This window comes from Heptranchias perlo, chromosome 7 (genome assembly GCF_035084215.1).
Source record: "Heptranchias perlo isolate sHepPer1 chromosome 7, sHepPer1.hap1, whole genome shotgun sequence".
Classification (NCBI taxonomy): Eukaryota; Metazoa; Chordata; class Chondrichthyes; order Hexanchiformes; family Hexanchidae; genus Heptranchias; species Heptranchias perlo.
This window is the reverse complement of record NC_090331.1, coordinates 75,679,173-75,693,370: the sequence shown is the minus strand read 5'-3', so window position 1 is coordinate 75,693,370 and position 14,198 is coordinate 75,679,173. Positions and strand designations below refer to the sequence as shown.

General features: G+C 42.0%; 1 protein-coding gene across 1 annotated transcript; it reads right to left on the bottom strand.

Annotated features, from left to right (window-relative positions):
* Nucleotides 1-1,009: 1,009 nt before the first annotated feature.
* LOC137323359 (secreted phosphoprotein 24-like) lies at nt 1,010-10,043 on the bottom strand. Its single transcript, XM_067986846.1, has 6 exons — nt 9,991-10,043; nt 9,652-9,776; nt 9,227-9,349; nt 6,619-6,786; nt 4,034-4,133; nt 1,010-1,091 (listed from the first exon to the last, which is right to left on the bottom strand). Exons 1-6 carry the CDS (start codon nt 10,040-10,042, stop codon nt 1,054-1,056), a joined length of 606 nt encoding a protein of 201 aa, XP_067842947.1. The 5' UTR covers nt 10,043; the 3' UTR covers nt 1,010-1,053.
* Nucleotides 10,044-14,198: the final 4,155 nt, after the last annotated feature.

The following is a 14,198-nucleotide window of genomic DNA, read 5'->3' as shown; positions in this document are numbered from 1 at the left end:
GAAGGTTGATGGGTGATATAATTGAGATGTTTAATATGATAAAGTGATTCAATAAGGTAGATGCAGATAAACTATTTTTTCTGTTGGGGGATTGCAGAACAAGAAAGCATAATCCTAAAATTAGAGCTGGCCATTTAGGAGTAAAAACAGGAAGAACTTTTTCACACAAGGGTAGTGAAAATTTGGAACTCACTGTCCCAAAAAGCTGTGGATGTTGGGTCAATTGGAGCTTTCAAGACTGGGATCGATAGATTTTTGTTAGGTAAGGGTATCTAGGTATATGGAACTAATGGATAAATGGTTTCCGGTGCAGATCAGCCATGATCTAATTGAATGGCAGAACAGGTTTGAGGGGCTGAATGGCCTACTCCTGTCCCTATGTTCTTTAGCTGCTGTGTGATCTCTCGGTGGGAGGTACAATGCCTGTGGGGATTGGTGAGAAAGGTTCTAATTAGTTTCACATTGCAGAAATTATCCTCATTCCTGGTTCTCAATGAAGCAATGAACCTTCTCATGAACATGGGGCAGACCGAAAGCTGGACTTTGTGACAACTCACCGCGATACTTAATGATGTAAATGAGGACGATATAACACATAAAGGAAGGCATTCCATTTAATTTATCTAATTAATCTGAAATACAGAAATCAAATCAAACTCACAGACACTATGTAGGATATGGCAGTGGTGATGTGTATTGTGGGAGCTCCGTTGTGGATGTGAAATCTCCCAGTTGTTTAATGCCCCGGGTGTGAGTTATTTCTCATATTGTTTCCCAGAACTGAAGGAGCCCCAGTGATACAGTAATTAGACAGCAATGTTCTGTTTATTATCTTTGAGATCTGGTATGGAATGTATCACAAGATTTAAATAGTTGATACATTGTTGAGCAGTGATGATATCATGAAAACTAGTATAATAAGCTATAGTATGAAATACTAACGATTCAATAGTAAACTACTTTCTTATACTTAAATGTTAAACATAATGCTTTAAAAATCAATACGATTCAAGCTGTCTGGAATTTTCTTCATGTTTACCAACTTCCTTTGCCTTAATATCTCCATCCACTCTTCAATTTTCTTATAAAATCTGTAATCCAATCAACAGAATAAATTTAATAGGGCTTTCCAACAATTTCAGCTGAATAATAGTTAAACATTTGTCTAAGAGGATTTTGATAAACATTATTCAGTTAGTAGACAACTCCAACGAATGAGCTGAAAAGTCTCTTCTCAGTAAAATGAAAGCTGAAATATATAGGCAAAACAATAGAGTACAAATTGGAAGAAGTTATGTTTCAGTTGTATGGTGCCCAGTTCGAGTCACCAAGACCACGGAGACTTTCAAGCACTGCAGATGGTTCAGAGAAGAATCCTAAGGATATTAGTAGCTAAGAATTGTGCAATAAGGAAAAACTGCAGATAAATTGATTTTTTCAGCTTTGAGAGGACTGAGAGGTGACCTCACAGAGGAATATAAGATTGTACGTGCTGCAGAAAAGTTAAATCTGGAACACAACTTCAAACTCAACCGTGACAGTAGGACCATGGAGAGCAGGTTTAAACTTGTCAAAAGCAGATTTAGGATTGAAGTCAGGAAGTTCACCTTTACACAAATACTGATCAACACACAGAAGAGACTTCGAGGTGAGGTCATTTAAGAAAGAATTGGATACCGCGATGAGGTCATTCTGGATGAGCTAGAGATGGGTCGAGAGTTTTCCTCGTCTATCTGAGAGCATTCAAAGGAGTTTGGGTCAATTAAATGGGGGAGTTTTGATGTCGATATAATTCTGATATCATGCATATTAGAACTGGAGACAACAAATGTGCAGGTGATGAAAGAATGTCCTCCAACAAAAGTGCAGAAGAAAAGCATCTGGGTGAGATTTGTGATCATTCACAGGAAGTTTCCAGTCAATGTGAAGTTGCGATTAACATTGATGATTAAATACTAGGATACATATGGAGGTCATTTAACAATATGCAAACTGAAATCATTCTAACCTGATACAGATCATTAGTGAGGCCACATTTGGAGCATTAGGGCTGATTCCTCGATCAGGCGCTCCCAGCACATGTGGGGAACACAAGACAGAAAATCATGGGTCCACAATGTACTGACCTGTGCTCCCCGCGAGCACCTCTCTCTGCTGGGAATGACCAGTCACGGAATCAGTCCTACTGTGTGCAATAAAATCACCTTGATACAACGAGGTGACATTGCCTAAGATTGTGTGGTGCACATCGGGAGGGTGGTGCATTGGACGCCCAAATGATGTCATCAGTGAGAGGCCCGAACCATTGAGATGGTCGAGCTTTATTTGCAAGCTGCTCACACGTTTCCAATGCTGATTGATAGCTTGCTGATCGGGGAGTGGGGGGATGGGGTTGCTACATGTTTTAGCATGTAAATGGGGTTTCTGCCACACTTCCAGCAAAGTTACAGCTTCGGACCAGGAGCATCTCCAACAAAATTCCCAGCCTTTATTTCACTGCATTTGTTGTTTTAGAGTCTGTGATCTGAAGCATTAATATACACTCTCCAGTTAGTGCAAGATCAATGTCCAGACAGAATGAACTGCTGTACAATAAGAGAGCTTAAAGCTGGTGCAGTGACATGTGTATGTAGAAATACTCGAAAGACATTGTATACTCTTCCGCTGAGAAATATCTGATTTCTTTTGTCAAATTCAATAAGTGAAAACAACATAAACCACAACAGAGAGAGTGACAGCTTTGAGTCTCTCAAGCTGCTGAGTTCCTGCTCTCAGCCACCTCACCACTGGGCAGCAGAATCACAGAACCTTACAGTACAGAAGGAGGCCATTTGGCCTATCATGCCTGGGGCTATCCAATTAGTCCCAACCCCCTGCCCTTTCCCCACCCTCTCTTAATGTTTTTCTTTTCAACTAAGTATTCACTTCCCTTTTAAAAGTTAATATGGATTCTGCGTCCATCAGTGTTTCTGGTAAGACATTCCATATTCATATCCTCTGTGTATAAAAAATATTCTCCTGACCTTTCCTTTCATACTTTCGGCCCAAATGACCCAAAATGCATTCTAGTTACTGACTCACTCACCAGTGGAAATCGATTTTTACAATTTACTTTATCAAAATCCCTCATAATTATGAACACCTCTTTTAAATCTCCTCTTAACCATACCTGTTCCAATGGCAGGTGGCCCAGTATCTTTAGTCTCTCCCATAACTAAAGTCTTTCAACCCTGTTATCATTTAGTGAATCCTCTCTGCAACCTCTCCAAGGCCTTGATATCATTCCTAATATAACTTGCCCAAGTCTGGGCATAAAATGGGAAATTTTCCTGGGTTTCCACCAGGATTTTCCTCCATTTGGGCAGGTTCCTTTATAGATGAGCTCCCTCACCTGCCTGGTTTTCCAGTATTCACTGGGCCCAGGTGATTCAGTTCACCTGGTCACAGACCCAGGACAATCTCCCCTATTCTACCAGCAGCCTAACCAATGACATGTATAGGTTTAGCATTACCTCTTTGGATTTGTACTCTACAGGCCTCTATATAGAATTTTGGGTCCCATATCCTTTGTTTTTATAACTTTATTAACTTTTCTTCTCACTTTTACAGATTTCTGTTTCTGATGCCCCCACTCAGGACTCTCTGTTCCTCTACTCCTTTTAAAGTTTGACCATTTAGAGTACATGTTCTCTCATTCTTCTTCCCAAAATGTATCACCTTATGTTTCTCTACATTAAGTTTCACCTGACATCTGCCCAATCTACCACCTCGTCTATGTCCTCCTGTAGTCAGTACGAGTCCTTTTCACAGTTAACCACAATTCCTTCAACACAGGGTCAGAAAATCAGAGTGAGATTTATCCCAGGTCATAGGACTGAGTAACTGGTTAAGATGGAACCAGCAGAGGCTTTGGAATCAAGCACCAGGTCACCTACCCAACAGTTATCTATGGTTTAAGTGGGAAGACCACAGAATTGGGAGAAAACAAAGGAAATTCATCAAAAAATGGCAAACAATCCCCATTTATACTTACTGAATCTCTTCTTTCTTTTTGTGCAGTTGCGCTTTCTGCAATTCCTGTTGTATCCAATTCCTTTTTTGTGCCTATTCCTTCCTCTGTTACTGCGACCATCCTAAATTAAAATGGATTGTTTAGCTTTTCAGTCCAGAGAAAATAAAGTTGTTTCGGTTTCTATGGTGTCTTCCAGAACAGGACGTCCGAAGAAGTATCCCCCTGCAGTAATTTGGTGTCAGGTTTTATTTGCAGTGAAACCTGTCGATCACTCTCTCTTTCATCTCATTTCAGGTTCTCTCCAGTGACAGGTTGAATTAAGCCTGCCTCAGTTAATATTGGCACTGGTTTATGGGCCTCGATATTAACCCACCTACGATGGGCGAGAGAGGGTCAGTGGCAGGGGGGGGGTTAAAAAGTGAAATGCTGGCACACGATCCCCAATCCCCTGCCATTTTTATGCTGGCGGATCTCGGGGCGTCCGAGTATCCCGCCGTGGAGAAGTGGGGTGCTTATTAACATATTTAAATCGAGCTCCTACAATGCAGTTGGGAGCCTGATTTGAAGTTAACTGCTGCTGCATGGGTTTCCCAGGGGTCGGGAAACTGGGCAATAAATGGAGGAGGGAGCTGCGGCTCCACAAGGTATGTGGCTGTTTCAGCACTCCTTGTGGGCCAGGAGGAACAGGCGTGCCCACCCCAGGGGCTCCTCAAAGTAGCCTTTGGCCTCCCCTCAGCCCCGATCACCAGCCTCCCTCCCCCAGCCACTATCGCCCCCTCTCCTCTCCCCAGTCCCGAACTCCAGCCTCACTCCAGCCCTCCTGATCACAGGCCCCTACCCCCATCCCGATTGCCGACCTCCCCCCCTTCAGGCAGTTGTTGGATTTTAGCAAATAGCACCTTATTAACTTTGATGTGATTAGTCATTGGACCCATCACTAGTGTAAGATTCTCAAAATTCACAGATCCCCCAAAATGCGGAGAAAAACCCTAAAGAAAAGGACTTTGGACTCTTTTCTAACCATTTCAGGGTGACTCAAACACACGCCACACCAGGAAGCATCAACCAGGGAAAAGTACTTTTCGAGGAATCTACGTCCTTTAAGGGACACGCTTCCTCGTAGGGGCGACTGTAAGAATTCTAGGAATTCACCTTTTCCCTGAGTATGGAAAAACTTTGGCCATTGACCAAAATCCTAAGATGGAAGGATAGGTGAGAGGTCACCAGATGAATTCAACAACACACACAGTGGAACATGGGAGAATTACTGTTTCAGACATGACTCTGTTTTAATGCAGAACCTACAGCAGGTGGTCAACACTCACTGCCATTGAAAGAGGCAACTGCTCCAGACATGGTGGGGCCATGTCTTTGTTTTAAAGCAAAACCCATCAACACCTAGGACGTTGGCTACAAAAGGAAGCCTTGTGTGACAAGCTCTAAAAATCAGAATTAACAATGACCCATCGGGAGAAGCAATTGCAACATGATGAGGGACCATCAAAAAGCCATCAAAGATTCTTAAGGACTTTGTAAGAACTGTTTAAACAGACATGAAGTGTTTTTTTTAAAGTGACGAAGACCATTGTAAAAGAGGGATATAGAAGTGGAAACTCGAAACCTCTCACTCTCTCTCTCTCTCTCTCTCTGGCTTGCGCTGGTGTTCTGCTTCTCTTGGTTCTGCCTGTCTCTGGAAGGAAGAGCAGCTTCCAGCAAACAACAAGGCGAGGGGGCAACAGGAAAGCAATTCGACAGGGAAGATCAGCAGCTCTAGAAGCAGGCCGACATACAAGAAGAAACCAGAGCAACAGTCCCAGTGACCATCAGACACCTCGTGGCAACAAGGGCTTTACGAAACAACCAACCGAATATTGCCACCAACCAACCGGGTAATATTGGCCCACTGCGACCAAAGAAAACCAACTCGGGAGAAAACCGAAGATCCACAAAGTTTCCATTCGACAATCTATTTCTGACTTACCTCTGGGTGAATTACTGTCAGGGATTCGTTTGGTGAGCATTATCTCTGGCCCTTTAAAGTCCAATTTAGCTAGTACAGTGGGATTGGGAGGGGTGAGGTATCTTTCTACTGTAATTTCCCTCATGTGTACCGAAGTGTTCCCCATTTTATTAGAGTGTTAAGATTGTTGTGTTGTATTTTCTCTCTTGAATAAAGGTCAAAGTTTCTTGCACCAAAACCAGTTGTCTGCTGCACTTTGTCACAACCCCCAAATATGTCCAAGGTCTAGAACCCAGGGAGTGGGAGCAATTCGAACCGCTCAGAAGTCAGAGGCGAAGCTGACACACACCACCGCCCCCTACACTAGGTCAGAAGTGCAGTGATAGCTACAGGCAGTAATTATGCAGTAATGATTAAGAAGGCTGACTGTACTGGGGAGGGGAGGGGTTACCAGCCACAGTCAGTTGACTCAAGACAAAGCCAAATGTTGCGATTATTGGGCTGATTAAAGTGTTTCTCTATCAGCTTTGTACAAGGATCCATCCTGTGCCTGGCTAGTTACAGGCTGTGTTTCCTCAGGGTGTGATTACCAAACAATAGGTTACTCCATTCATTATTAAGCTCAACAAAAATGCCTGTGGAATACCTCACTGCTTTCATCCGATGATTCATTGCTTTCTGATGATGATGATGTTTCAAATTCAGGGATTAGGCCTGGCGTGGGTGTTATCCGATTCGTAGCTGTGCACTGCACCTCAACATTTACAATCACATCAATATCAAATGTCACACGGCTTGTACAGCTAGCAGTTTCCTACAGATAGAGAACATAGGGCAGTAATTAAATTCTAGATCCTCCAATCCAACATCACACAGATTGATCCCTAGGCACAACACGATGGTCGAAGGCAAACTAGAAGGACCGTGGTCCTATGTTCCTATTACAGGAGACTGTCATCTATCACTGATGGGCCTGCTGTAAACAGTAGAAAATAGAAAGAGCTGTTGGGGCTGATTTATTACGTGCGTTATGTGTGACCACAGTCGGGGTGTAATGGACCGTGAAATGGGGCAGAAATCAGTTCCGCCTGATTTTTGCTCAGTTCGCAGTTCACCAGATTTTGTGGTCAGGCTTGGGGCGAGCAGTAGAAACTCTCACCTGAATCAGGTGGGGGCTTCATTGTGATATTAAAAAGGAGGCGTGGAAGGCCCTTGCTCCATTTTCTGGCCAGCTCGTGTGCTGGAGGCTGAATCCAAAGCAAATCCAGAGAAAGTGGCCCACAGCATTGGTAGAAGTGGACCTTCAAGCAGGAGGTGATGTAAATGGTGCTGAGTTTTACAGGTAGGTGCTTTTAGGCTATTTCTGGGCCATCTCTGGTATTTTTCTTTCCTGCTGGCACTTAGGCTTCTATGAGCCTTTGTGCTAGACATCATTATTTAGCTTTTGCCTCAGCATCTTTCCTGGAACCCATAGATTTCCCAACGGGAATTGTATGAACTGACACATTTGGACAAAAAGTAGGACCTATGGAGGGATGCCAAGTATATCAGACAGTTGCTTTCTGTCTTTCCACCAATGCCCACAATAGTGGAGACATGTGAAATGACCTAAGTTTGGCATATGGATTGGTGGGGGAGACTCCACTTCCCAAAGGAAACTTCACCAGCAGACAATGTGATCACAATGATATGTGAATGCCTGACTAACCATTAGGCTCGATGGTTCTTAAGATGCAACCCAATTACAGCATGTCATGGTTTATAACACAGCACATGAAAGAAGGTATGTCAGAGTGACCAAGAGCGAGGGTTGCCTGATTGGATGCAAAGGCCAAGATGCAACCATCCATTTCTGTTAGACCTGGCACAAATATCTGGTAATGACCATGGCGAAGCTGTCTTCTCAGGATTCATGTCAGCAGATAGGCAAATGAAGATCTGTGCCATGTGCTGCAAGGATACCTACAGCTACTATGCAGCATAGGGCTGGCCCATGCAGGGACAGCAATGGTCAGCTGTGGCTTGAAACCTGGCACGTTGCAGGTATGCTGATCTATGGGGATGGTATTGTCGGGTGGTACAGAGGGCACCCCCACTCGTAGGCGCCCCATACAGCGATCTTGACTTCAACTGAACATTAGGTCAGCTGCTAGACTGTTCCATCGCTTGTTTGTAAAGTCATCTTTATCCCTGCATTTTTCCTGCCACTTCTTAATCCCCTGCCCCTTCAGCCTTGACAAAGACTGGTGATGGGTTGCGATGCCTTTTAAGGTTCGGGAGGCTTGCAGATGTTTGGGATAATCTTCAATCAATGCCCAACCCTTTAAATTTTACTAGCATGCACTTTTCTTCTCCCTAGGTCCATCTGTGTCTGCACCCGGTGTTATTAATAATTATGCAAAATGAGCTTATACCAGAGAATTGAGTGCTATTTGCCCTCGACCACAAGGATGCAATTTCCACCCATTTTAATCATTGAGAAGATAAAAATAAGCTCTGTACAGTCTATATATGTTATACAGAATACCAGACTGTGGCATGTACAGCAAGATACTAACACATCCCAAAGTTCAGGTGAAATGAGAAAAAATTATATCGAATATAGACATTGAATCTACAGCACAGAAACAGGCCATTCGGCCCACCTATGTTTATACTCCAAACAAGTCTCCTTCCACTCTAATTACCTCTTCCCACCCTGCCCTTGTAGCCTTCGTTCCTTCTCCTTCATCAAGCCTCCCCTTAAATGCATCAATGCCATCTGCTTCAACCACTCTATGTGGCAGAGAGTTCCTCATTCTCACACTCTCACTATAAAGAAATTCCTCCTAAATTCTTTATTTGATTATGTAGCGGCTATCTTATATTTATGCCCCCTTGTTCTGTACTCACCCACAAATGGAAACTGTTTCTCCATATCCAATGACTTCGAACACCCTGATAATTTTAAAGACCTCTATCAGGTCTCCTCTTAGTCTTTCAGAGTAAAGAACCCCGACCCGATCAATCTTTCCTGATCGTTGCACCCTTCATTTTGGTAATATCCTTGTGAATCTTTTCTACATTTTCTCTGTTGCTTCAATACCCTTTTTGTAGCTTGGAGGCCAGAACTGCACACAATACTCCAAGTGTGATCTAACCAATGTTTGAACACCTCAGTCTTGTACTCTACACAATACACCACTTAATGTGTTACTGCCTTGTAACTCACTGCAAGTCAATGTGAGCTATCGAGAATGTAATACAGTACATACAGCAGTTGGTAAAGGTTTCAGTGCACATTCTGCCCAGTCTAATCCAGCTTCTTTGGGACACACAGTTTCTTGGACATCAAAGGCTAAATTTACCAGGAACAGGCGTTCTCCTGTAGAAATAATCTAACAAAAGGAATAGCATTATATTTGTGCCAGTTAAAGAAAAACTCAAGAAAGGATTTGAGCTGGTACATTTAAATAATGAGAGTATCAGACAGTTTCTTATGTATTACAGTTGATACAAATGGAAGCATTTACCAAGTTATTGTGAGCTTCTTCTTTGTGAAGATTATGCACTGAACAGAGATTTGTGGGTAGACACATTGGTGTATTCAAACAGTGGGGATAGACGTTTTTTAAAATACTCTTTTACAAAGGCAGAGAGACACAGAAAAAATAATTGAATTAGATGTGGTGATACTTACTTCTTTTAATTCGCTCTTGGTTGCAGCAAACAGATTTTTAATTGTACAATCTTCATTCAGCTTTACAACTGAAGCAACTAGTGCCTCATCAATCACTGGGAAGGTACAATTTCCACATGGCAGTCCTAAATTTAAAAAAACAAATTGGGGTGCAGTTTTCAAAAAAGTGTTTTTTTTTGACAAACTATCGGCTTATTCAAAATTAATGCATCATGAAAGCACCAAAATATATTCGTGTTTGCTTCATTGTCAGATGGAAAAAGTTACTTGAGAAGTAATTTAAATTAACTTCTTGTTAGAAATTCATATAATAATTTGAAACAATTTATCAGTGCTTACCAGAACAGTAGAGAATCTGGACTGCAGCAACAACGAAGAGAATGATCTTCATTCTGTCTGTATGTGCCTTCGTGTGGTGATGGAGGACACTTCCCAGTCTTCACTCTGTCTGTTTTCTGGCTGTGTTCGGTGTTTATATACTTCAGATGAAAGCAATAATAAAAATTAATAAATAATGTTGTAATCAGACCACAATGACTGCACCACTCACCTCCCTTCATTTTCCTTAAACTAACTGTTAAACTGCTTGTTTTCCAAAAGCACCACATAGTCACATGTAACTGTTTTAGTAAACAGAGACGTGTAATGTTCCGGTTTCGTAATCTTTGTTGCTATCTATTATGGTAACTTTACTATATTTTTTCTACTGAACTGCAAGTTAAGCAATTTTTGACAAAAATGATGACTGAGCTGGCGTCCTGAAACTGATTGATCATTGTTAGATCACTGGGTGGTGCAGTGTGTGGCAACAGGACTGTTACAACCCAGCATCGAACTAAACAAATAAGCTGGCAGGGACATGTTAAGAATCTCAAGGAAAATTAGTTTGGACTTGTACAGTCAAAGTTATTGACCATGTAAAATCAGCAACTGCATAGAGATTTTGCCCACTGATATGAATTTGGCCCATTGTCTCTTAGATTCAGCAATTTAAGAAATGGAAAAGCCATAATAGTTAGGGTGCGGACAAGAACAGTTATTAATTCAAGTTGTCCTGCGTCAATTCAAGTCCAAATCAGGCCTTTAGACCAACTCTTTTCTGTTGATAAGAATAAATGCTCATACTTTCTTGTTTTCTATCAGTTCTTCCAGAGAGTCATAAACTCAGGCACAGAATTGATCTTAAATTTTAAAGGCGCATTCTAGGGTGGCACAGAGAGGGAACTGGAGTGTTGACATGTTGGAAAACGGGGTTCGGCTTGATAAAAGAAATGATAGAAAATGAAAAGCAGCAAAAGATTGGGCATCTAAACTTGACCATGGAATGTTAAGAATTACAGCCTGAGTTGCAAAGCAATTGGAGACCATGTGATTAGGTTCATCAGTCAGAGATGGCAGACAAAGGGTGTATAATTTCCAATCATCACCTCTGGTAGTAAAGTTTCAGAAGTTGGATGAGCCTTTAGAATAGTGCTAACCACGTAGGCACCCTGCATCATTCATCATACAGGTTAATAGTGTGTTAAACTTGCTTTGTGTGATCACCTTTCCAAAGGGTCGCACAACGGCAGATGCAGCTTTAAGTGACAGTATTGAGGTGTTCCTAGCGGCATTATGGGCGGGAAGAGCTGTTTGTTGAGGGCTAAGTGTGCAGCCTCAGTCAAGGTGTAAGAGGGCGAGAGGAAACATCTACTTGAAGTACTGCAATGCTGACTACCCTTACCTTGGAAAACTTGCTGAGGCTGTTAAAGCGGTAATGTTACAGATTCCCATTCCTGGCACAGAGCTTCACTTTCCAGGAGTGCATATTAGAATTTCGACACACCCCCTCACCCTCAGTTTTCCATCCACTAAAATGAATGCCTGGAAAATCATAAGGGTGTGGGCCTGAATTCCCAATTTATAATCCTGGTGAACAAGTGTCTGCATCAGGAACACAAGCTTGTAAAATTACTTGTAAAATGAGCAACTCAGGTCTCTCATTATTTTAATAGAATTCCAATTGGAAACTGCCAGTCATGGAAATGTCATGCTGAACTTTTCCAGAGGACCATTAGGATGTGTTTACGCAGCTACTTTAGTGTTGGTGTGAAGCTGAAGTCACTTTGTATAAATGCTAAATTGGCAGCGTAACTTTGGAATCAGGGCTCAAATGGAGTAAAGTGGAGTGAGACTCCCTGGAAGGGGCAGCCTCACACCAATTCAGTTTGGCATCATGTGGAGTGCAAATCACCTTGTTTTAACAACATGACATCATTGAGTTTTTTAACTGCCATGGCTGGCATGCCAAAAAGTGTTGGGCATCTGCCCATCTGCTTCCAGTGGCACTTTTCCCAAACCTTCCTCTGTGCAGTTCCCCAACATATCTTCCATTATTCTACCTCGTGTTGAAGTAAAGTAGCACTATGGTTAGACCATATCTATTGTGCCAATAACAGAAATCCACTGAACAAATCTGTTCTGTACCATTGCACTTTTTCCAAGATTGAACATTCGCTGGGAATTTCTTCAGCGGTTCTCCCAGTCGGCCACTGTAAATTCAGCTGAAACCCTAGGCAGAAATGGTGTCTTTGCTGACCTTCCTCTGAAGTTATGGCAGTCGATCAGGAACCCCCCACCCCCCTGCCCCCACCCACGATGGAATTTCTGCTGTACGTGGGAAAGAGACAGAATGAGATAGGATCCCAGTGCAATTATATGAAACTCTTTTTGCTCTTAAAACGAGATGTAAAGAAACAAAATCATGAGTTTCACCAGACAATCTGCGTGTCTCAACAGGTCTGTATTGACGAACACCTCTGAAATTCTTCTTGAGGCTTTCTTTTTAAAAAAATTGTTAGACATAGGTGAAGAGCCAAGGCTTATTGTGAAGGATAGCACCAAGATTGAAAAGAGTAGGAGAGAAAATTAGGTAAATCAAGAAGCAGTAGTTAGTAGTTACCAAGCCTTGTTTCTGCCTTTGGTCCTGTTTTCATAGGCCTGTACATTTTATTGTGCACTCACAAGGAAAACACTAGAAAATGTACAGAAACAATAACACAGCTTGAGTTGCTTGCTTGATGTGGCCTTAGTGATGTACACTGAAGAAAAGATTTGATCCAAGATTGTATTGGAATACGTAATACTGCAACTCACCATTTCCATCCTGTTTGCTTAATCTTTTCCTCCTTGCTGGTTTTCTTTTGCCTTCTTCATTTTTAATTCCAATGTTCTTCTTTGGACAAGGTCAACAAAATTGTGCACATTGTCTAGAGTAGTGTTCATTTATAGATCAAATTTGGTCCAAATAATCAAGTTGAGGAAGCAGACCTGCCGTCTCTTAACTGGTATTTGGCTAAAGAATCCAAAGGTCACAATAAAGGATGGAGGGTGATAAGTATTGAGCTGTTTTATCTCCTTATGGAGAGACACTTTAAGAGTGTCTCACCATAGCCTGTGGGCAGGGTTACTCTTTCCTCATTCTGATTGACCTGGTGCAGCATCGCTGGAGCTGTGACCTGGAACTTTTCCAGAGTAATATTAGAATCCCAAGCCAAAAAAAAAGCCATGGACAACGAAAGAGGTAAGGGACAGTATAAGACATAAGGAAAGGGCATACAAAAAGGCAAAAAATGGCACAGATCCTGGTGAATGGGAAAGATACAAAGATCAACAAAGGGTCACCAAACAGATTGTAAGAGCTACAAAAAGAGAGTATGAAAAGAAACTTGCAAGGGATATCAAAACCAATACGAAGAACTTTTATAGTTACATTAGGAAAAAGAGGGTGGTCAGGAGCAGTGTTGGCCCCTTAAAAACTGAAAGTGGGGATATTGTCATTGACAATGGGGAAATGGCGGACATGTTGAACGATTACTTTGCGTCAGTATTTACAGTAGAAAAAGAGGATAGCATGCTGGAAATCCCAAGAAAACTAATATTGAATCGGGGACAGGGACTCCATAAAATTAATATAAGTAAAGCAACAGTAATGAAGAAAATAATAGCATCCCAGGGTTTTAAAGGAAGTAGGTGAGCACATTGCAGATGCCCTAATTATAATCTTTCAAAGTTCTCTAGATTCAGGAACTGTCCCTCTGGATTGGAAAATTGCACATGTCACTCCGCTTTTTAAGAAAGGAGAGAGAGTGAAACCAGGGAATTATAGACCAGTTAGCCTAACATCTGTTGTGGGGAAAATGCTGGAGTCTATAATTAAGGATAGGGTGACTGAACACCTCGAGAATTTTCAGTTAATCAGAGAGAGCCAGCATGGATTTGTGAAAGGTAGGTCGTGCCTGACAAAACTGATTGAATTTTTTGAAGAGGTGACGAAAGTAGTGGACAGGGGAATGTCAATGGATGTTATTTATATGGACTTCCAGAAGGCATTTGATAAGGTCCCACATAAGAGATTGTTAGCTAAGATAGAAGCCCATGGAATTGAGGGAAAAGTACGGACTTGGTTAGGAAGTTGGCTGAGCGAAAGGCGTCAGAGAGTAGGGATAATGGGTAGGTACTCACATTGGCAGGATGTGACTAGTGGAGTCCCGCAGGGATCTGTCTTG